Raw genomic sequence first — 24,430 nt, forward strand, 5'->3', positions numbered from 1 at the left:
TAGAGCACTCTGCCTCCTGAAATGCCTTATACCTCCCTATATGCCACTCTGCCCCATAATATGCCTTTTAACCCCCTAAATGCCAGAGTGGCATATAGGATAATAAGGCATTGCTGGAGGCAGAGTGCTCTATACAATGCCTTTTAACTCCCTTAATGTCACAGGCTTTTTCTTTTTTTCCTAAATTAATATTCAGATTTTGGGGGGTCGTCTTATAATCAGGGTCGTCTTATAATCGAGCAAATACGGAACTTGACAGATATACTTAATTCTTCCTCTGTTAACCATGGTTACCTGTAAAGAAACACATGCTGTCGTCATAGCTTTGAACAAAAAGGGCATCACAGGCAAAGATATTGCAGCTACTAAGATTGCACCTAAAAGAAAGCACTAATCGGATCCTCAAGAACTTCAAGAATAGAGGTTCAAATGTCGTGAAGAATGTGTTGGGGCGCCAAGCTGCGCATGGGGAGGTTGGAACTGGTTGAGGGAGAGCTTAAACGTAAATGAGACACAACCTTGTTTTCATATCCAAGAAGTTTTACATATTTGTTATCCAAATCGGTGTGTATGTTTCTGTGTGTATGTATGTATGTGTGTGTATGTATATATATATATATATATATATATATATATATATATATATATATATATATATATATATATATATATATATATATATATATATATATATATATATATATATATAATTATAAAGAAATTTTATATTTTTTTTGTTTTTGAAGGATATGGAGACTTCTAAATCATCCACAATGCAGGTTAGCTTTGTGTGTCAGCGATGCAGTCAACCTCTAAAGCTTGATACCTCCTTCAAAATCTTGGATAAGGTTACAGTTATGGAGCTTACAGGTAAAATAATAGCATTATATCATACATGCAATTCAGGTCAAAAATGTAGGGAGCGATGATGCATTCTAGTTCACTTGCAGGTTAAGAAAAGTGTTTTGTTTTTTGTGTCAGAGCCACTTTAATGGAAGTTTTAGTCAGGTAAAGTGTCTATAATTACTGTATCCTACCAGTACCAAACAAAATGTCTTATTACAGCTCCATTGGTGACCACTGCAGCAGTGAAACCTAGAGACATACAGGAAGAGGACACTCATATAGAAGTGAGTATGTAACCATCTTCATTTCATAAATTTTATTTAGCGTCTCCTTTTGAAAAAAACCCAATATATTCTATGTAGAACCTTTTTATTATTTTCCATCTTATGAGATATGTATATTTCTAAATTGTAATAGTTCAACTAGGTTTAAATATGTTTATCCGCTTCCAATATGCAAGATTATTATAAATGGCAATGAATCATTGTGTATGTAGTATTAAAAATAAATGTAATTCAATGCCGGAGACACCAAACCTCTTGTGTTTTTACTTTTATTGATTTTTTTTTTTTTTTTTAATTTCTTTTAAGGAAACATTTGTCGAGAGCAAGCTAGATGGAGTATCCCGAAGACTTATCCCACCTGTTAGGTACATCTGTGATGTTTGTACTGAGGACAAAAATTATTTGCAGGTTACTGACCAAATGTATATTCTTTTGGGTTTATTTCAATATATTGTCTGCTAATGATTGAATGTGAGTATATTCTTTGTGTATTTAATTTTCTGTAGCGCACAGGAGAGAGCACTTTGCCTATCCAGCTAGGGCATGAAGTTACAAAACCCCTTAAAAATTACTCTGAAGCACTGTAGACACTGAAATTTGTCAGGGTGGGCTCCCACCGTGCAGGAGATTTGTTGCTTTTTATTGCTAGGGGCTGTTTGAACTGGATTTATGTTTGTTGTTTACTGCCTGCCTTCTTCTGAGGAAGGACAACTATTAGAAAAAGCTTTCTTGTTTCCTGTGAAACAGGTTAATAAGCTGATTGGGGTACTTAAAGCAGCCCTGGAGATGGAAGGTTAGAAACTTCTATTTACAAGAATCAGATCAGATAGAAAAAGCTTTTGCGGGTTATGAAGCTCTTTTTAACACCTCACTTTAGAAACCGTGGAAAAATTCAGAGATCGAGCTTATGGTTTTCACAAGGGCGACTTGATCATTTCCCTTTGCAGGTAAAGTATCCGAGTTTCGTGCTGCACCAAAGATTACAACTCCAGTGGCTAGGGCTAAATAAAAGTAAATTATGCCATTGGAGTATACATCTCACTTCTCTGATTCCTTATATTGGCTTTTGAGGCAACTATGGCTATATTAAAACCTGGAATTGCAGCTGCTTCACTCTTTGTATCGGTTAAAAAGATGATTTTGCTGCAGATACAAAGGAGAAAATAACCTTTGTTGACAGTTTCTTGTGCAACACGGCTATTGAGTCAGTTTGAATGGCTTCCAGAGTTGCGGCTTTTTCTGTTGTGCCTAGAAGAGCTCTGTGGTTAAACTAATGGGCCAGAGATAATACTCCTAAACGTTACGTGTGAAGTTCCCTTTGCAGAAAATACCTTTTTGGAAATGAGTTGTAGACACTGTTTGAAGGAGCTTTAGCTCATAAATATTACTACCTAAAAGAAACCCGCTTCTGCATTTGTATCCCACTGACCTGCTTTGTGTACTTTACTTGGCTATCCCTGACTACCTACTGTGTACCGACTTTGGCTATATCTGACTACCCACTAACTGGCTGTGACTTACTTCCTATCCTGTGTTCCTGGATACCTGCCGGCTGTACAAAGCCTGGTATACTGGGACTACCTGTTTAGTGTACCTACCTTGTACATCTACTATCTGCAGGTATCTGGCTTTCTGCCGGTTGCTTTGCCTCACTACCACTCTACCGTGTTAGCCTTTAAATGAGCTCCCACTCTATCGAGATCATTGAAGTCCTTGGTTCTCGGGAGGTCAACCTATGAGTAGTTTTTATCATGAGTGAATAACTCGCATGGTGTGTTCTCCTTGGGTTTATATGATGATTCATGAATGTATTTATAAGGAGGTTTTGAACCCAGTCTCTGTTTTTGAGGGAGTAATATATTCTTTCTTATTTGTGGTCCCAAAGGCAACAACATAATTTGCTAAAAAAAAAGGAGCCCTTAAAGTCCAAGTTGGAGATTCTCATCCAGGGAGGCTATCTAGCCACACTGCATAGTCGGGATGCAATCCTGCATGTTCCAATCCTAAAGGAGTCTCTGGGAAGTATGTGTTAGTTGCAATCCCTACAGATGCAGAATTTTTTTTTTTTTTTAGGATTTTGTGTTTCAGCCTCTCCCTTTTGTGTCAGCCCTATGTATATTCACCAAGCTCTTTTTAGAGGGAGAGGTAGCCTTAAGAAGCTTGTATAAGGATAGTCCCTCATTTAGATGAGTGGTTAGAATGGGAAATACCATCTAATCAGCCATATTTGGACAACTATGAACCATCTACAGAAGTTGGGATGAACAATAAACCTACATAAGTCCTATTTAAGGCCTTTATTCTCAGTCCAAGAATCATAGATGCTGCCTGGTCTTCATGAAAAACCTATTTTACATCCAAATTCAACCTATATGGTTTCTGAGTGCTGAGAAAACTTGGGGTCAGGGCCGGCCCTACAATGGAGCCGACTGGGGCAATTGCCCCAGGCGGCACTTCAGAAGGGGCGGCACTTTGCCGCCCCAAGCGGTTTTTTTTTTTGGTTTTTTTTTTTGAAGCGGAGGAGAGAGAGAGGGGCACCGAGTGGTTTTCGCTTACCCGCTCGGCGCCCCTCTCTCTCTTCTCTGCGGCGAGTTTCCCTGTTCGGTCTCTGTGCCGGCTTGTGATGCAGAGCGCCGGAAGTGACGTGAATTTCCGGCGCTCAGCATTACACGCCGGCACCGTGGCAGCACAGGGAGACTCGCCGCAGGACTGTTTAAGGGTAAGTACCGGTGGTGGGGGGGTAGATAATGCCGCCCCCCCCCCCCCCCAGGCGGCGTTAAGTCTTCGGCCGGCCCCGCTTGGGGTGTAGCCAGACACCTGAATGCGACACGTGTTTCTGTGGGTCAGAGCCTGGAATTCATGCTACGTGCTTAAGCTAGGTTGTTTAACTGCATTCAGACAATTGATTGCATATAAATCTCATCCTGCAACAGGCTGGAATAAATCATGGAGCACTTTTGTTGATTGAGCAGTATTGTGCAACCAGCCCCATAATCTGAGAGATTGTTGAGGAGAAATGAAGGTCCCCTGCTCTTAGCGTTATACTGGCAGGGCTGATTAAGATAGTACACATTTAGGCTGGTTAGTCTGGGCCAAGAAAATATAGGCCAGAGAGGGCTCCAGTTGGGAACTAGGCTTTTATTTTTTAAAACACATTTTATTTTGTTCACTTGTAAATAAAGTTACAATTTGATGTCCCTGAGCCTTATTGCCAAGACCATGACTTATCGGACCTCGGATAAATAGAAGTTTGCCACTATCTGTATATAAACTACATGACCAAAAGTTAAATGGATACCCCTCCTAATCAATTGGTTATGTGTTTCAGCCAACACTCATTGCTAACAGATGGATAAAATCAAGCACATAGGCATGGCATCTCCATTAACAAACATTGACGGTAGACAAAACATAGCACTGTCCTAGTATGCCACCTTTGGTAAGTCAATGTTAAATGTCTGTCATGCTAGATCTGTCCCAGTACACTGTAAGTGGAATAATTAGCCAGCTCAGCCACAAAGTGCTAGATGATGCACACTCACGTAGGGGGGCTGCTTATTTAACTTGGATGGCTTGTAAAAGTCGCCTCTGTAGCATCACTCACTTCCAGAGGCAGTTTGGAACTCTGTAGCAACATCAGTGGTCTGAGGATTAGGGCTAGGCCTGTTAGTTCCAGTGAAGGAAGGAAGTAATGTTTATGCTACAGCATACAAATATATTTAGACAAACATCCAAGTTTGTGGCACCAGTTTGGAAAGAGCCATTTTATGTTCCAGCTGGACTGTGCCCCTATGCACAAAACAAGGTCCATAAAGGCCAGGTTTGACAAGCTTGGTGTGGAGGAACTCGAGTGGACTGTAATGAGCCTGGAAATTAACCCCATTGAATATCTTTGGGATGAATGGGAATTGTCAGGCCTTCTCACCTAACATCAGTGCCCTGACCTGACAAATGCTCTTTTGGCTGAATGGGCACAAATCCCCACAGACACACTCCAAAATATGGTGGAGGCTGCTAAAGCCACACGGGGTCATGGTTTTGGAATGTGATTAACTACAGGCTCATATAGGTGTGATGGTTAGGTGAAAACAGGAGAAAAGTATAGTTAAAATGATATACTTTTGGTATGTGTGTGTGTGTGTGTGTTGCAGAGACAGCTCAGACACAAGGAGGGTTCAATAAAAGGGCTGGTGCCTGTTTTTATTTTTTAAGACAGGTACAACAAAACAAATCAAAAACAAAATCCTTGCTCTTATGAGCGCTAACTAAACAAAGTTCTCCAACCTAACTGCGGTTGGACGGATTATCTGTTACCAACAAAACCAGGCTACATGTAATAGCAGCAATGAATAATATAGCAGCTCTCTCCCTCTCTCTCAGGGAGCCAAATGATCACTCTCTGCTCAGATCCAGAAGCTATTTAACTGCCTCTCCCATTAATTAGTGAAAACAGGTACTGATGAGAGTATGCTGGAATCTCCATACTTGATTCCCACCTGCTGTTCCTTTGCTGCTCATAAACTGTGGAGGGACCCAAAATTCACAATTAACATGGAAGCAATAATTCCAAACTTCTCCCTGGGGCTGGTTAAAAAAAAAAAAAAAACTACTGAGGGTAACCACCCTGCAAAATATATAAGGGGATATATATATATATATATATATATATATATATATATATATATATATATATATGCATGCACTCCCTCCATTATTATCCCATGCTTTCTCTCACAGTATATATAATATATATAGGGCTAGCCATGTTAGTCCAGTAGTGTAAATATCAAAAAAAATAAAAAATGAAAATAAAAAGTATTAAAACAAAATATTTTTTTTTATTAACGTATCCATTTTGGAGGATGAGCATTCTTTAACCCCCTCACGTCTGGTGACGTACCAGGTACGCCATGCTCAAGTGTGCTCAGCAGTTCTGTGACACTCTCCTCGAGTGCAGCGTTCACCCCTTTAATGCCGCAGTCAATTTTTAGGAGTTAATACCTGTTTTTGTACGGGGCTCTGCTGGTCTGCCAGGAAGACTAGCAAAAAAAAACCCCAACAAGCCCTTTGATCACTCCTACACTTGATCAGAGACTCCTCCCTGCAATCGCTGGTTTACCGGCCAGAGGCAGCTTCAGGGACAGGGAGAAAGGTTTCTTCATGTGGAGACCAACCCTCCCCTGCTGCCCAATTGCTCCATTAAGAGCAATCGTTAAGTGTTAACCGCTTCAATGCAGGATTAATATTTGAGCATCAGCATTGAAAGAGTTTCTTAAAAAAAAAAAAAACCAGCACTGACCTGAAAGTTAAGAGTGCTTTGAGGTCAATTGCTGTCATTTTTGCAGTTAAAAAAGTGGGCTGATGATCAGATCACTCCTGGCCAATAGGAGTGATCTGAGCATTATGGAATCCCCTGGGTCTGCCCTAGAAAGAGAGAAGGGTCATCTAAGGTAATAATGGGACACACACACACACACACACACACACATTACTACTACTAATAATAATAAAAAAAAAAAAACAATTATTACTTGATCATTTGTCAGTGACATTTTAAGTCACTGATTATTGATCTGTCTCCCTGATCAATGTCTGTGGCCTAAACTTGTCGCTTACAAGTGATCTATTCGTATTAAAAAAAAAAAGTTTAAAAATTGAAATGTGCATGTTACAGTTGTGACTCCACAATATGTGAGGAACATGACTTATCTATGCATGTGGGGTATTGCTGTACGCCCCGGAGGTGGGTGGGGGGGGATACGGAACCGAAATCAAGACCTATTTTGTTCTTTCACATATCCACTAAATAATGGTCAAACTGCAAAGTGGATGTGAAAAAAATGTTTTCCTTTATATTGGAAGGCACTGGTTTTGGAAAAGCTGTCTAGTTTAGTTTTTGTGTCTCAAATGTGATGTGGACCCAGCAAACTGTCACAATTCCACGTTTGAAAACAGTAATGCTCCAATTTTGAACCTGCAGTGCCAAAGAGCCATACCCTACCCATGTATATGGGTTTTCTGAATACAAATCACAAGTTTTGTAATTTTTAGTACCCAGGGAAAAACATTACAGAAATGCTGTGTTTGGATAGAATGGGTTTGTTAAAAATGAATTTTTTTTTTTTAAAGATTTTATTACATATAAAGTTTGACCATTACAAACATATAACAAGACAGGATCTTCCATTACTATGTCTCGAGAGTAAAATTTTACAGAATAAAATATCCAACATACATACAGATGACAGCAAATTGAGATTATCATAATCTAATATTATAAGCAGAACTGCGGGAGGGAGGAAGGGAGAATATCGTTAATTTACTAATAGTAATAATAGTTTGCCAAGGTAAAAAAGAAAAAGAAGAAAAGAGAGAGAAAAAGGAGTCTCAATTATATTAAATCGGTCTCCGAGATCATATTTTGCCATGGAAGCCAGATTACCTCATAATTATGGATATTACTATATATCCTGTAAAATTGTTTTTCCATATCATATTGATAATTTACCTGAGTAATTACTTGAGACCATGACGGTATTTGTTCCATTTTCCAATTTCTTGCCATACAAATTTTGATAGCGGCCAGAATGTTAATGGCCAAATATCGATTTGATTTATTTTGCAAAGATATGTCGATATGAAATAAAAAAGTTTGAGGGTACAATATTAAGTCGAACCCAAATAGGTTCCTAAATAATTCAACAACTTTAAGTTTCATATTGGAGAGTTTGTCACATTCCCACCAGATATGTAGCATGGATCCTAATTCTAGTTTACATCTCCAACATTTGTTAGAAGTGGATCCATACATTTTATGTATAGATGTCGGAACGTAATACCATCTGTGAAGGAGTTTAAAAAATTGTTCATGCAAATTTATACAATGTATCGCCTTTCTTGTATTAATCCAGGCTGCGGCCCAAATATCAGGTGGATAGGAAATTCCCAAATCAGTTTCCCATTTTAAAATAGTATTAGGTTTATCTGGAGTAGATTCTTGTTCAAGCAATTTAATTATTTGCATAGTTGTATTTCTTTTATGATGTCTGTTCAAAAACCTATCCAGATTTGTCAGAGGTCTGACCGGATTATGTTTAATAAAATTTCTAATCCTTAAATATGGGAAAATTTCTTTACTTAAGAAAGAGAATATTTAATTTGTAGTTCTTTAAAGGAAGCTAAGCCCGTAGAAGACCAGATGTCCTCTAATGTAGCCGCTCCTTGTGAAAACCAGAGTCTTAAATCAATATCTTTTATCAAATTTTGCAAGACTATTAGAGGAGTAAGTATCGAAGAAGACTCAGTTATACCAAATTTTTTCTTAAAGCTAATCATGTTGGTCAGAATATTCGAAACGATAGGGTTAACAATCTCTAAATCATTTATTCCCTTTATATTAAACCAGTAGAAATAATATGGATCTAGATTATGGCACTTCCACCTCTCGTATCTATACCATGGAAGATTCAGTTCTCGTTTTGTATCCCATGCCAAAAAATGACCAAAGAGGCAAATTTGATGGAGAGTACGTAAATTGGGGAAATTAAGACCGATCTGTGAGAGTCTTTTGGTAAGTATGATTCGTGAAATCCTCGGTTTTTTACCCAGCCATACGAATGAGTAAAATAATTGTTCAAATTGATTTAAAATTCTTATTGGAACTGCTAAAGGAATAACTCTAAATAAGTAGATTAATTTTGGAAGGACATACGACTTTAATGTGTTTAATCTACCTAACCATGATATTTCTAAGCCTTTCCATTGTGTAAGTTGATTTCTAAGAGTTTCCAGAAGAATAGTATAGTTATTAATTACAGTATCTCTAAGGTTCTGATATATCTTAATGCCTAGGTAGTCAATGTGGTTTTGTTCCCATAAAAAAGCAAAGTTACTTTTAATTTCTTCAAATCTAGAGCAATCCATATTAAAGTCAATGATCTGAGATTTGTCTAAATTCAATTTATAATTAGAGTATACTGCAAATTCCTTAATACTTTCCAATGTCTCTGAGAGTGATATTTCAGGTAAAGATAAGGTGAGGAGAATATCATCTGCATATAAAGAGATTTTGTGTTCATATGGGCCTGTTGTTATTCCAGAGATTTTATCCGACCGACGTATTATCGTCGCAAGGGGTTCAATAGAAGGGGCATACAGTAATGGAGCTAGAGGGCATCCTTGTCTTGTCCCATTATTGATAGGAAAAATAGTCGAATTTAAATTTGAACCTGAGATCTTTGCTTGCAGATTTTCATACAGTGCCATAATATTATCCAAAAATTGTCCATTCAGGCCAAACATTTTTAAAGTTTCTTCCAAAAAAGGCCAACTCACCCGGTCAAAAGCCTTCTCCGCATCTAAGGCTAAGAAGACTGCCGGCGTATTATTAAAGTGTATTTCATGTATAAGATTTAATATCCTGCGGGTGTTATCTTCACCACTCCTACCCAGTATAAAGCCCGTTTGGTCTGAATGGATCAAGTCCTGCATAACAGCAGCTAATCTGTTAGCTAAAATTTTTGAAAATATTTTAATGTCAAGATTTAAAAGAGAAATAGGGCGGTAATTTGAAACCTTACTCAAATCTTTCCCAGTCTTTGGGATAGGAGTTATTGCGGTCTGTAACATTTCCAACGGAAACTCTTTCCCTAAAGGAATTTCTCTAAATACTTTCAGTAATAATGGAGATAATATAGGATCCAATAGTTGATAAAAAGGAGCTGAAAATCCATCTGGGCCGGGAGCCTTGGACTTAGGTAGATTCCTTATTATAGTATTTATCTCAGAGAGTTGGATAGGCAGATTTAAGTTTTCCAACTTTTCTTTAGATAATTTAGGTAAATTTAAATCATTAAGAAATGAACTTATCTATATTTTATCCTTATTAACTATAGGTAAATTATATAATGTGCTATAGTATTCTTTGAAAGCTTCTCCAATTAATTTTGGGGATAAATAGGTTTTATCATTATACGATCTTATTAATTCTACTTTTAGCTAACTTATTTTTAATTTTTTTAGTTAAGTTCTTACTGGCCCTATTACTACTGTAATACCAATCCTGTTTAAGGAATAAAAGGTTTTTATTGATATTCTCCATTAGTCTCTCTTTAATCTTACATTGTTTCTTTTATATCTGTATATAAGAGGTTTGAAGGTCTTATTTTATTACTAGCTTCTAATTGTGCCAGCTTAATATATAAATCTGTTAGAGTCGCGCCTTTCATTTTCTTTATATATGCTCCCTGTTTTATAAGATAGCCCCGCATGGTGCATTTAAAAGCGCACCATAGAGTAGCAAGCGAGACTGTACCATTATCGTTGGTCTCAATAAAGTTTTTGGCCAAATTCCTAAGTTGTTCCTTGAAGTCACGTGAAAGCAGAAGGGATTCATTAAGCCTCCAATTAGATTTTATTTTAAACTCTTCATTGTTTTTAATTTTTATAAAGATAGGTGCGTGATCGGACCAAGTCAAATTTCCTATAGTAGGCGACTCATAGATTTCTAAAGATTTGTTGTCTGAAAAAAACATATCAATTCTGGAATGCGAGTGATGCCTAACAGAATAATGCGTAAACTCCTTCACAGATGGATTATACGTTCTCCAGATATCGAACAAATTATTCCGAGCAAGACACAGAGAAAATGAATTAGCTAAGGATTTCAACTTTAAATTTGGATATGTACCATGCATAAAACTCTTATCCAATTTAACGTCTAATATACAATTCATATCTCCTCCAATTACTAAGAAACCTTTTGAAATAGCATGGACTTTCTCAAAAGTTTTATCCAAAAATCTAACTGTAGAGATATTTGGTGCATATATATTAACTAAAGTGTAGGTCACGTCATTCAATTTACAAAGGAGAATAATGTATCTAGCTTCATGGTCAGATTCCGTATATATCTGTTCAAACTTAATATTTTTGTTTATCAAGATTGCAACTCCTCTTTTTTTCCCCACTTAAACTGGAGTGAGTAATAACAGGGTATTTCTTATAAGTCCAATGGTGGGAAACTTCTTTTTTCCAATGTGTTTCTTGCGCAAAACATATGTCTATTTGTTCTCTAATTAACATATCGTATAAGAAACCTCTTTTGTATGGGGAATTTAAACCTTGGCAATTAATAGAAACAAGTTTGTGTCATAAATATTAAATAATATTAGGCCCTCTTCCTCCCTCCTCAACTTTGATTTACTGTCAAAACATACAAAGACAACAAAAAACAGAGCATTTATACAATTTACACATGAAAATCTTTCATGCGTCCTTTGCCCCATCATTAGATTGGGCGAGTTCATGCGTAGGTGCCGACATTAAGGAGACCTTTAAGATATAAAAAAAAAAAAAAAAAAATTTATATATTTAAAATAATGTCTAGGCACCGATAGACCCGCTTAATGTAATTTAAATTTATCATATTAACAAATTAGTATACTACTACTTCTTTAAATATGGTATATTCCTTTGACCATAATAATTAATGGATAGGGTAATAATAAGTAAGCAAAAATCTTAAGTGTAATTTAACCAAATGAATATATAAATAATATTAATTAAGCAAGATTTATGTGCAATATACTAATATGATGTAATTATATCTTAGTATATTAATTAATACACTTCTATTTTCATTAAAATATAATAAGTTCAATTTTAACCAATATAGTTAATAAAAATAATAATCAATAAATTAGTAAAGCTAAAAAATATAAATTAAATAGATACATTATTATAAGTAATATTAAGTGCGAAAAAGCAAGGTGCTAAATGATACTAGGGTGTCATTATTATATGACACTCTCATTATTAATGGAGTTAATTAGTCAATAATAATAAGTTTTTTCATCCAATAAATACATTATTATAAATAATAATTAGGTGCAAATAAACAAATATAAAGTGCTAAAAAAATTTAGTATGCTGCCACTGCATTGTTAAATGATAAATTCATTATTATTTCCTCAAGCTTATTTTTTAATTATTGTAAGTGATAATTAAGTGCAAATGAGCATTTTACTGCAATGTTTAGGACAGACTGGCACTAAAATGGTTAAATCAAAGGTGTTAAAATGCCTTAGTAGAATACTTTGGGATGTCAACTTTGAAAAAAAGATATACTGTTTAGCAGTTTTTCTTTTGGGGCCCAACATACCACATTTAAATAGAATCTTTGTTTAGAAGATGCGCGTCATTCATATTTAACCCTATGTGTCCAAAAACAGGATAAATACCTAAATATACTTTTTTATATATAGTTTTTATAGATGAAACTGTGAAAATATCCCCCCCCAACTTTCCTCACATTTTTAGATATTTTTCATATTATATAATGGTTTATATATACAGTGGGGCAAAAAAGTATTTAGTCAGCCACCAATTGTGAAAGTTCTCCCACTTAAAAATATGAGAGGCCTGTAATTTTCACCATAGGTACACTTCAACTATGAGAGACAGAATGTGGGGAAGGAATACAGGAAATCACATTGTAGGATTTCTAATGAATTAATTGGTAAATTCCTCGGTAAAATAAGTATTTGGTCACCTACAAACATGCAAGATATCTGGCTCTCAGAGACCTGTAACATCTTCTTTAAGAGCCTCCTCTGTCCTCCACTCGTTACCTCTATTAATGGCACCTGTTTGAACTTGTTATCAGTATAAAAGACACCTGTCCACAACCTCAAACAGTCACACTCCAAACCCCACTATGGCCAAGACCAAAGAGCTGTCGAAGGACACCAGAAACAAAATTGTAGACCTGCACCAGGCTGGGAAGACTGAATCTGCAACAGGCAAGCAGCTTGGTATGAAGAAATCAACTGTGGGAGCAATTATTCGAAAATGGAAGACATACAGGACCACTGATAATCTCCCTCGATCTGGGGCTCCACGCAAGATCTCACCCCGTGGTGTCAAAATGATCACAAGAACGGTGAGCAAAAATCCCAGAACCACACGGGGGAACCTAGTGAATGACCTGCAGAGAGCTGGGGCCAAGGTTACAAAGGCTACCATCATTAACACACTACGCCGCCAGCTACTCAAATCATGCAGTGCCAGACGTGTCCCCCTGCTTAAGCCAGTACATGTCCGGGCCCGTCTGAATGTCATATGGTCATATGGTCAGATGAAACCAAGGTAGAACTTTTTGGTAGAAACTCAACTCGTCGAGAAAGAATGCTGAGTTGCATCCAAAGAACACCATACCTACGGTGAAGCATGGGGGTGGAAACATCATGCTTTGGGGCTGTTTTTCTGCAAAGGGACCAGGACGACTGATCCGTGTAAAGGAAAAAATGAATGGGGCCATGTATCGTGAGATTGTGAGTGAAAACCTCCTTCCATCAATAAGGGCATTCACACCGCCCGGGCAACGAAGGAGTGGCTTCGTAAGAAGCATTTCAAGGTCCTGGAGTGTCCTAGCCAGTCTCCAGATCTCAACCCCATAGAAAACCTTTGGAGGGAGTTGAAAGTCCATGTTGCCCAGCGACAGCCCCAAAACATCACTGCTCTAGAGGAGATCTGCATGGAGGAATGGTCCAAAATACCAGCAACAGTGTGTGAAAACCTTGTGAAGACTTACAGAAAACGTTTGACCTCTGTCATTGCCATAATTTGCAAATCAATTCTTTAAAAATCCTACAATGTGATTTCCTGTATTCTTTCCCCCCCATTCTGTCTCTCATAGTTGAAGTGTACCTATGGTGAAAAATTACAGGCCTCTCTCATCTTTTTAAGTGGGAGAACTTGCACAATTGGTGGCTGACTAAATACTTTTTTGCCCCACTGTGTGTGTGTGTGTGTATATGTGTATATATATAATATATGTATGTATATACCGTATTAGCCCGCATATAGGCTGCACTTTTCCCCCCCACTTTAAGTCTTTAAAGTGGGGGTGCGGCCTATATTCGGGGGTTAGGATACAGATCCCCCGCAGCGGTGCAGGGGACCTGTATCCTACTCTCTGATACGCTCAGACAGCCTCCCCTGCCAGCACTTTCCACGAGGGAAGTACCGGCACGAGAGGTTGTCTAAGCGCATCGCCGGTGAACGCCCCCTCCCGGGGACTTACCAGAGCAGACTCCCGAGTGTCTTGAGTGCCGGCACCGGGAGTTGTATACGCAATTTGCATAGATGTCCCCCTTCGGCCCCGCAAGACACCTGGGAGTCTGCTCTGGTAAGTCGGGGAGGAGGACAGAGTGGCAGCGTATCTCGGGGGGGGGGGGAGGACAGAGTGGCAGCATATCTCGGGGGGGGGAGAGGACAGAGTGGCAGCATGTTGTTTTTTTGGTGCTTTTTTAAAGAAAAAAACTTTTTCTTTAAAAAAGCACCAAACTTTTAGGGTGCGGCCTATATACGAGGGCGGCCTATATCTGAGCCAATACGGTATATGTATGTGTGTGTGTGTGTGTGTGTGTGTATGTATATATGTATATATATATATATATATATATATATATATATATATATATATATATATAATATATACACTGCTCAAAAAAATAAAGGGAACACTTAAACAACACAATGTAACTCGAAGTCAATCGCACATCTGTGAAATCACACTGTCCACTCATGGACAATCAATTTCACATGCTGTTGTGCAAATGGAACAGACAACAAGTGGAAATTATAGGCAATTAGCAAGACACCCCCGATAAAGGAGTGGTTCTGCAGGTGGTGACCACAGACCACTTCTCAGTTCCTATGCTTCCTGGCTGATGTCTTGGTCACTTTTGAATGCTGGCGGTGCTTTTACTCTAGTGGTAGCATGAGACGGAGTCTACAACCCACACAAGTGGCTCAGGTAGTGCAGCTCTTCCAGGATGGCACATCAATGCGAGCTGTGGCAAGAAGGTTTGCTGTGTCTGTCAGCTTAGTGTCCAGAGCATGGAGGCGCTACCAGGAGACAGGCCAGTACATCAGGAGGCCGTAGGAGGGCAACAACCCAGCAGCAGGACCCCTACCTCCGCCTTTGTGCAAGGAGGAGCAGGAGGAGCTCTGCCAGAGCCCTGCAAAATGACCTCCAGCAGGCCACAAATGTGCATGTGTCCACTCAAACGGTCAGAAACAGACTCTATGAGGGCCCAACGTCCACAGGTGGGGGTTGTGCTTACAGTCCAACACTGTGCAGGACGTTTGGCATTTCCAGAGAACACCAGGATTGGTGTCCTGTGCTCTTCCCAGATGAAAGCAGGTTCACACTGAGCACATTTGACAGACGTGACAGAGTCTGGAGACGCCGTGGAGAATGTTCTGCTGCCTGCAACATCCTCCAGCAGACCGGTTTGGCGGTGGGTCAGTAATGGTGTGGGGTGGCATTTCTTTGGGGGGCCGCACAGCCCTCCATGTGCTTGCCAGAGGTAGCCTGACTGCCATTAGGTACCGAGATGAGATCCTTAGGCAAGAGGAAGGCATTGATGCTGTGGACTGGCCCGCCCGTTCCCCAGACCTGAATCCGATTGAGCACATCTGGGACATCATGTTTCGCTCCATCCACCAACGCCACGTTGCACCACAGACTGTCCAGGAGTTGGCGGATGCTTAAGTCCAGGTCTGGGAGGACATCCCTCAGGAGACCATCCGCAACCTCATCAGGAGCATGCTCAGGCGTTGTAGGGAGGTCATACGGGCACGTGGAGGCCACACACACTACTGAGCCTCATTGTGACTTGTTTTAAGGACATTACATCAAAGTTGAATCAGCCTGTAGTGTGGTTTTCCATTTTGATTTTGAGTGTGACTCCATATCCAGACCTCCATGGGTTGATAAATGTGATTTCCATTGAGAATTTTTGTGTGATTTTTGTTGTCGGCACATTCAACTATGTAAAGACGGAAGTATGTCATACGATTAGTTAATTCATTCAGATCTAGGATGTGTAATCTTAGTGTTCCCTTTGTTATTTTGAGCAGTGTATATATAATGTATGTGTATATGTGTGTGTGTGTGTATATATATATATATATATATATATATATATATATATATATATATATACCGTATTGGCTCGGATATAGGCCGCCCCCGTATATAGGCCGCACCCTAAAAGTTTGGTGCTTTTTTAAAGAGCTTTTTTTTTTCTTTAAAAAAGCACCAAAAAAACATGCTGCCACTCTGTCCCCCCCCCCCCGAGATATGCTGCCACTGTCATCCCTCCCCGAGATATGCTACCACTGTCCTCCTCCCCCCCCGAGATATGCTGCCACTGTCCTCCCCCCCCGAGATATGCTACAACTGTCCTCCCCCCCCCGAGATATGCTACCACTGTCCCCCCCCCCGAGATATGCTGCCACTGTCCTCCTCCCTCCCCGAGATATGCTACCACTGCCCCCCCCCGAGATATGCTGCCACTGTCCTCCTCTGCCCCCCCCCCCCGACTTACCGGAGCAGACTCCCGGGTGTCTTGCGGGGCCGGCGGGGGACATCTACGCAATACGCGTATACAGCTTGTATCGGGGAGTAGGATGCAGGTCCGCTGCCGGGGATCTGTATCCTAACCCCGCTGCCTGCCCGGCGTCGGGCGCTAGACCCCGAATATAGGCCGCACCCCCACTTTAAAGACTTAAAGTGGGGGAAAAAAGTGCGGCCTATATTCGAGCCAATACGGTATATATATATATATATATATATATATGTCAGGAACTTACCGTTAACCCCCGCCGTCCGCGTGTGTCCTCGCCTGGCGGGGACCTCTCTGGACGCCGGCGTCTTCATCCGCGGACCATGCGGTTGCGGACCGCATCCACGAAGGATAGGCCGCATCCCTGGCCTCTGTTACGGCGCCTGCCGTATAGGGCGGACACCAGAAGGGGAGTGACGGCGGGGAGGCGTGTCCTGCGGTCCAGTGACGCAAGGAGGCGGGACAAAGGTGACATTTAATATGGCATATAGGGGAAGAAGGGTTTATGGGAGGAGTCAGTCTTTGGCGGGCTATTTAAACCTGCAGCCCTGTACATTCATTACTTGATGGTTCTAGTTACCTGCTATATCCCTTTACCTTATTGCTGGACGCTTGTTTTTTGGATTCTACGGACTTTGACTTTGACCTTGACCTTGGCTTGATTATACAGACTTTGCTGATTCTCTCTACCCCTGACCACGGATTGCTTTACGATACTGCTTTTTGCCTATTCCTTTTGCTTCCGTGAATAAACCAATTGCTGTTGCATTATCTACTGGTTTCGTGTCTACTGCTTCACCTGGTGTCTTTCTGCGCCGTGCTCCAACACCGCAAACCTTACTATATATATATATATAATATATATATATATATATATATATATATATATATATATATATAATTTCAAAAGAAAGTCCTACTTGTGCTGGAAAAAAAAATGTGTGTGGGTGCATTAAATAAGTTAATGGCAATCAGTCTTAAATTTAAATAAAGCACAAAAACTGCTCTGGTCATTTAGTGCATGGTACAAAAACATATATGTGTGTATTATTGTATCAGAGTATGAATTAATTTTTACTTTTCTATTTCTTTATATCACTATGTCTTCACCTATGTTAGTAATCCCTGTTAATTACACTACTGATCATTTCAATCATGTTGCATTGCACACCTGCAATTTCAATTTTGATCATAAGCAAAATTTTAAACAAACATTCACATGTTTAGATACAAGTGGGGATATGAATGATTCTATTCCTCCCCTAATCTTATTGGCATGGACCCTTGTTCATATTCATTATGGATAAGACAAATTTAGTAATTGGTCTTTGGTAATGGTTTCAATGACTTCCTCTCTCTGTCTCTTTCTCTGTCTCAGGATGATGTCTACAGAAAGTGCAAATAGCTTTACATTGATAGGAGAAGCTTCCGATGGAGGTACCATGGAGAACCTGAGCAGAAGACTTAAGGTAATAAGTATTTGCTTCTTCTTCATGTGTCATAAGTGTAAAACCTAGTGAATTTCATTATAAGTATCATGTTATAGATACAGTTAGTTAAATTTGTGTAATACATGATTATTCCTTCTGTTTCAGGTGACTGGAGATCTGTTTGACATCATGTCAGGGCATACTGATGTGGACCACCCTCTATGTGAAGAGTGTACTGACACACTTTTAGACCAGCTGGACACGCAGCTGAACATTACAGAAAATGAATGTCAAACCTACAAGTATTATTATTTTATATAGTACCATCATATTATACAGCACTGTGCAATAGGTACACAGGACATAAGTAGTATATAACAATTTGCCTTACAGAAACCAGTAAGGAGGGCCCTGCTCAATCAAGTAGGACAGAAGCATTATTAAGACTGACATTAGATATTTTTGTCTACAATTCATATCCATAAGAAAAATAGATAAATTGAGATTTTAGCAAAAGTTATTAACTTTTATTGGAGCAATATAGAAAAAGATATAAAGTTACATAATCTTTCAGGACCTCAGAGGTTCTTTGCTCCCAATGCACAGTGTTTATGCAGGTGTTGCTTCCAGGGGCAGTTTGGAACTCTATTAATTGATGCTACAGAATCTACCTCACATTTAAAAATTTAAAATGTTTGTCTATTGAGATGAGATGCCTATGTACAATACACCTGTTAACAATAAGCGTGACTGAATCACAAAAAATCAATAATTACTAGGGGTGTCCTCATACCTTTTTTTTTTATTTGTAATTTGTCGTTGATGCCATCAACTCCAATGTTCAATGATTTATTGCCAGACGCTGCCTGGAGATCTTGGAAAAAATGAATGAAAATGATCAGGAAAAGCTGGAAGTAAAACTGAACGAGCTGGTTGAAGATGAGGAACGCCTTATAGAAGAGTTAGAGGAAGTAGAGCGAAACCGTGAACGTGTGGCTCAAGAAATACAGCATGTCAGAGAAGAAGGAGACAGACTGGAGCAGGAGGAGGCTCAGTATGTTGTCTTAATGTATAGTCAAGTTAGTAACCCTTCACCATAAACAAGCTGTGATCACACAGTACGTTTTTGGTTTTCACTATGTCACACGCATCACAATGCCTCATGTCTGTAGTATCTTGAATCTAAGACAAGACCAAGGACTGATTAAGGCCCAAGTCTACATAAGGCAAAATCGGCTGAGTAGATGGATCAATTGGTCATCAACTAACAGATCTGGAAAGTAGCAACCTGGCATTGCATTCATGCTTCTCCTGGTATTATAGTTTGGAGGCTTTAAAAGTGGATGATGTGGTTTTTGCACAGTCAATGCTTTCTGTGGTTATTTAACCCCTCAACGACCAATGACGTGCCAGACACAAACGGTCAGTCAACGACCAATGATGTAGCACGTCATGGCATTAAACAAGCTTATAATCGCTTTCTTTGCTTAAATGGTGTTGCTGAATGCCTCGATGTCGAGGCATTCAGCAACACCGAGATCAGCAGCAGGGGCTATGTCTGGCGCCTCCCCCGGGGGGTTAACACTATCTTTTAAAAGACTAGGAGGCGATCAACGTCAGGTACTGCATTCAACCATGGAACTCAATGGAGCCCAGCTTTCTAATCACAATATGATTAGTAAAAAAATAATATTTTATATTTATTTTTATTTTATTATTTTTTTAATAAATATGTTTATTATTGTGAGCAAGGGCTAAAATTAGCTAAATTATCTTCCAAAAAATCCTGACATGGAAAGAGTTAAAACACTAGAATTTCAAATACCCAAGGGGTGATTTAATCAAGTAAATTGCAGTGGCCGGCTTCAAAGATAGGGCATAGGCACATACTGACCAAAATGGGGGGGGGAAAGCATGCTTCCCAAATATGGCCTTTTAGCCCCCAAACAACCAGACATGCATGAGTGTTATCACTGTAGTCGAGATGTTGCTGAACACATATTGGGGTGTTGTTTGACTGATTTATACCAGGATTTATACCTAAAATACAATGTGTGTGGGGGGGGGTACAAAAAATACCACCACAAATTTTGACAAAAGCTGGTGGTAAAATTAGTGCTTGGAAAGGGTTAAAATACCAACATTTGAAAAGCCTGGTGCGTCTAGTTTTCAAACATATATATGATTTGATGGAGTAAACTGGACTGGCCAGCAGAAAGACCAAATGTCAAAGCTCCAAGTTACAAATGTGCACTTCTAAAATGTGGCAATTTACCTCCCAAACAACCCAACAAACCCATGCATGGAGGGCATCACTGTACTCGGGAGATGTTGCTGAACACATATTGGGGTGTTGTTTAACAGTGACATGTACAATTTGTGTGATAAACACAAAATAAATTACTACCCCAAAGTTTGACAATGGGTAGTGAATTTGTGCATGGAAAGGATTAAAATACCAACATTTGAAATACCTTGGGGTGTCTAATTTTCTTTGATGGGGTAAATTGAATTAGCTGTTCTAACTAGCACATGAGGTAGAACGACCAGATTTGGAAAAAAAATGGTTTTGAAATAGCAAAACGCTACTTGTACTTATTGCCCAATAACTTGTAGAAAAAAGCAAAAAAACATTGAATATTTCCAAACTCAGGACAAATAGTAGAATCTATTTAGCAGCTTTTTTTATTAGCTTTATGGATGAGTAAAAGTTTTACCTCTTACCCCCCCCCCCCCGACTTACCGGAGCAGACTCCCGGGTGTCTTGCGGGGCCGGCGGGGGACATCTACGCAATACGCGTATACAACTTCCAGTGCCGGCACCGGAAGTTGTATACGCGTATTGCGTAGATGTCCCCCGCCGGCCCCGCAAGACACCCGGGAGTCTGCTCCGGTAAGTGAGGAGGACAGTGGAAGCATATCTCGGGCAGGGAGGAGGACAGTGGTAGCATATCTCGGGCAGGGAGGAGGACAGTGGTAGCATATCTCGGGGAGGGAGGACAGTGGCAGCATATCTCGGGCAGGGAGGAGGACAGTGGCAGCATTTCTCGGGGGGGGAGGAGGACAGTGGCAGCATATCTCGGGGCGGGAGGACAGTGGTAGCATATCTCGTGGAGGGAGGACAGAGTGGCAGCATGTTTTTTTGGTGCTTTTTTAAAGAAAAAAACTTTTTCTTTAAAAAAGCACCAAACTTTTAGGGTGCGGCCTATATACGGGGGCGGCCTATATCCGAGCCAATACGGTATATATATATATCTTGTGTGGGTACACCAAATGGGAGAGGAGAAAAATGCAGCTAAACATGAGCACCGCAAATGTTACGTAGTTACATAGTTAATAAGGTTGAAAAAAGACCTAAGTCCCTCAAGTTCAACCCTTCTACCTAACCTTCACTTAATACCTGCGTACAGGCTGAGAAACATCCATTCACAACAACCCTCTGCATTCTATACTTTAGCCAATTTCTGATCCACATACAGACATTTGCCCCTAAGACTATTTCTGTTAATTTATAGAGTATCCTTTTATGTGGAACCGTATCAAATGCCTTAGCAAAGTCCAGATAAATCACATCTACAGACACCCCCAGGTCTATATTTATACTAACTTCTTCATAGAATGCTAATAGGTTGGCTTGACAAGTGTTAAAACAGCCTTGGTCACAAAAGGTACAAAAAAATAAAATACAGCTGGGTCCTTACGGGGTTAATCCCATCACTTTCATTTGCATAACACCAAGGTAATTCTTACGTTTAACGTCTTATTCCTTGCCAGTCATTGGGTGGCACTATTGTTGCGCCACCTTTTTGACTGGTAGGATAAAAAGTATGAAGTACAAATTTCACTTATTAATGAATAAAAACATACATGTTCTTTTAAGCAGGCTATAAATCTTAAGGAAATCAAATTTCAAAATTAATAAAAACTTGAATACTAGCTAATATTTTTAAGTAGATTATTAAGTAACCTATGTGTTGTCACTCCTTCTATAAAATTTACCTAGCCCTGGTTATTTACAGGATAGTGGAGCTTATTTCTAACTCCAGTATACACTTTTGTTTTTGTTAATTTTTTTCCCCCTATCCATGGAAGGTACCAGAAAGAGTATAGTGAGTTTAAGCGCCAGCAATTGGAACTAGATGATGAGAGAGTCAGCGTGGAGAATCAGATGGCATATGCTCAGAGCCAGCTGGATAAGTTAAAGAAGACCAACGTCTTTAATGCCACCTTCCACATCTGGTAAATTATGGGTTTATGACCACAGATAATTTAATCTTCATTGATTTATTCATGAATTTTATTATGTGCAATACTGGACTTATAGGTTGTTTTAAATTCCAGAGCACTAACTAATGGTTTATTAAAAAATAGTTATGTCATCACAATTTTTCATGTGCGACATAGCAAAGTATTTAAATGGATGTATGTAACAGAACAAAAATTGCCTGCAATTTTTAATATGCATTGTACAACAACTAAGAGACTAAAAGCAAAAGTTATTTAATTGAGCCTGCAGCTGTTAAACAACCAAATGCAAAGATGTGTGTTAGAGCATACGTTCTGTATTTTTTGTAAATAATTAAAAAATTATATTTCCTTCTAATAGGCACAGCGGGCAGTTTGGCACCATCAACAATTTCCGCCTCGGCAGGCTTCCCAGTGTCCCTGTGGAATGGAATGAAATAAATGCAGCTTGGGGACAGACTGTTTTACTCTTGCATGCACTGGCTAATAAAATAGGGCTGGATTTTCAGAGGTGAACTTCATATCTATACTTACTATGCATGAATGGAGACACAAATCATTTTCAGAGGAAACCAAGATATGTTTCCCCTCCACAATTAACACTATTTGTTTTGGTGACAGGTATCGCTTAGTTCCATTTGGAAATCATTCATACTTGGAGTCCCTTACAGATAAGTCTAAGGTAAAATTTTGTTTTGGAAAGTAACAGTAGCCCAAAATTTGTTAGTGGTAAGATATGAGGGGGGCTGTAAGGACTTACCTGCCTCTCCGGTCCCGCGCCGTGGCCGGTCCCGCAACGCTTCCTCCTCGGCCGGCTTCCCGGGCAGCGAGTACCACCGCTACCCGGTCGGCGTCTTCACAGGTAGCGCCACCGTGTGGTCAAAACATAATATTACACGTTACATCTGTAACGTGTTCTTATAACCTCGGGTGACCTCCTTAATGCAGGACACACCTCCTCCTGTCCCTATTTAAACCTGGACTTCCTCTTCTGGGTCATCCTTGGTTGGTGTATTTTTGCTATTTGCTTGCGCATTAGATTGTTACTGACTGCTCCGGTTTGACTTGGCTTGTTGACCTCGTTCCTGTCTCCTGATTCGGCTCCTGATTCCTGTTCGTCTGGTATTGATTCGGCTTGTTGGCCTCGTCTCTGGATTCTGATTTGGCTTATCCTGATTACCTGTCTGACCCGGTTGGTTCTCTGACTTTCTGGTTCCTGTTTGGCCTGGCCCACTCCGCCATCTGGGGTCCTACCTCACCATACCATTACAGGGACCATGTACATTAACGATGTACATTAACTGGTGCATTAACTGGGAATAGCTATGGACCATCAAATATTGTAGAAAATGAATCCTTTTACAGCTTTTGAAACCATGTATTTCTCTTCAAGGAACTACCACTTTACTGTTCTGGAGGGCTGAGATTTTTCTGGGATAATAAATTTGATCATGCAATGGTGGCTTTCCTGGATTGTGTTCAGCAGTTTAAAGAAAAAGTGGAGAAGCGAGACACTGATTTCTGTCTACCATACAGGTTGGTAAATCGCCGTGCCAGATATAGATATATATATATATATATATTTTTTTTTTATTTTTTTTGTGTAAATCTTTTTGTTGAGTACTTTATTCATAATTCAGTTCAGACAAAAATATACTATCTAGTTATATATTAGAAATATTGCACATGTGGCTAATGGTCTACATGAGGGTATTTTGTGTCTGCAGCATTAGCAAAGAAGTTATTTTGGGCCTGCCAACCCCCCCCCCCCCCAAAAAAAAATATATTGCCGTGCCTTAGTAAGATTACCTGGGAATTGTAACCTTGGTTTAAATGTTAGTCACCATCATGGTTTTGAAAGGATATTAGTGTGTGATTATAGGGTATTGTCAATCTACTTTTCTTCAAGTCATTATGTATTCTTACTCACATCCTCTATAACCATAGGATGGACGTAGAGAAGGGGAAAATTGAAGATACAGGCGGCAGTGGTGGATCCTACTCCATTAAGACACAGTTTAACTCTGAGGAACAGTGGACCAAGGCCCTAAAATTCATGCTAACCAATCTTAAGTGGGGTCTGGCTTGGGTTTCTTCGCAGTTCTATAACAAATGATTACATTTTATGGGAGCAACTGATCAAAAGATGCTCAATTTAGTCATGTCTGATGTTTGTCAAAATGAGGAAGTACAGAGAGCACTTTTGTGA

At 39.5% G+C, this 24,430-nt stretch overlaps 1 protein-coding gene across 1 annotated transcript; it reads left to right on the forward strand.

The window, feature by feature from the left end:
- Window positions 1-746: 746 nt before the first annotated feature.
- On the forward strand, window positions 747-24,337 carry LOC149282006 (beclin-1). The gene is made up of 11 exons (XM_089498728.1): window positions 747-870; window positions 1,066-1,130; window positions 1,437-1,495; window positions 17,925-18,015; window positions 18,142-18,278; window positions 18,836-19,030; window positions 22,069-22,215; window positions 22,583-22,732; window positions 22,843-22,903; window positions 23,615-23,757; window positions 24,169-24,337. The coding sequence occupies exons 1-11, from the start codon at window positions 750-752 to the stop codon at window positions 24,335-24,337; spliced, it is 1,338 nt and encodes a 445-aa protein (XP_089354854.1). The 5' UTR covers window positions 747-749.
- The last annotated feature ends 93 nt before the right edge of the window (window positions 24,338-24,430 follow it).

This window comes from Sceloporus occidentalis, unplaced genomic scaffold (genome assembly GCF_023333645.1).
Source record: "Sceloporus occidentalis isolate IW3139 unplaced genomic scaffold, rSceOcc1.0.p SCAF_124, whole genome shotgun sequence".
NCBI classification, from domain to species: Eukaryota; Metazoa; Chordata; class Lepidosauria; order Squamata; family Phrynosomatidae; genus Sceloporus; species Sceloporus occidentalis.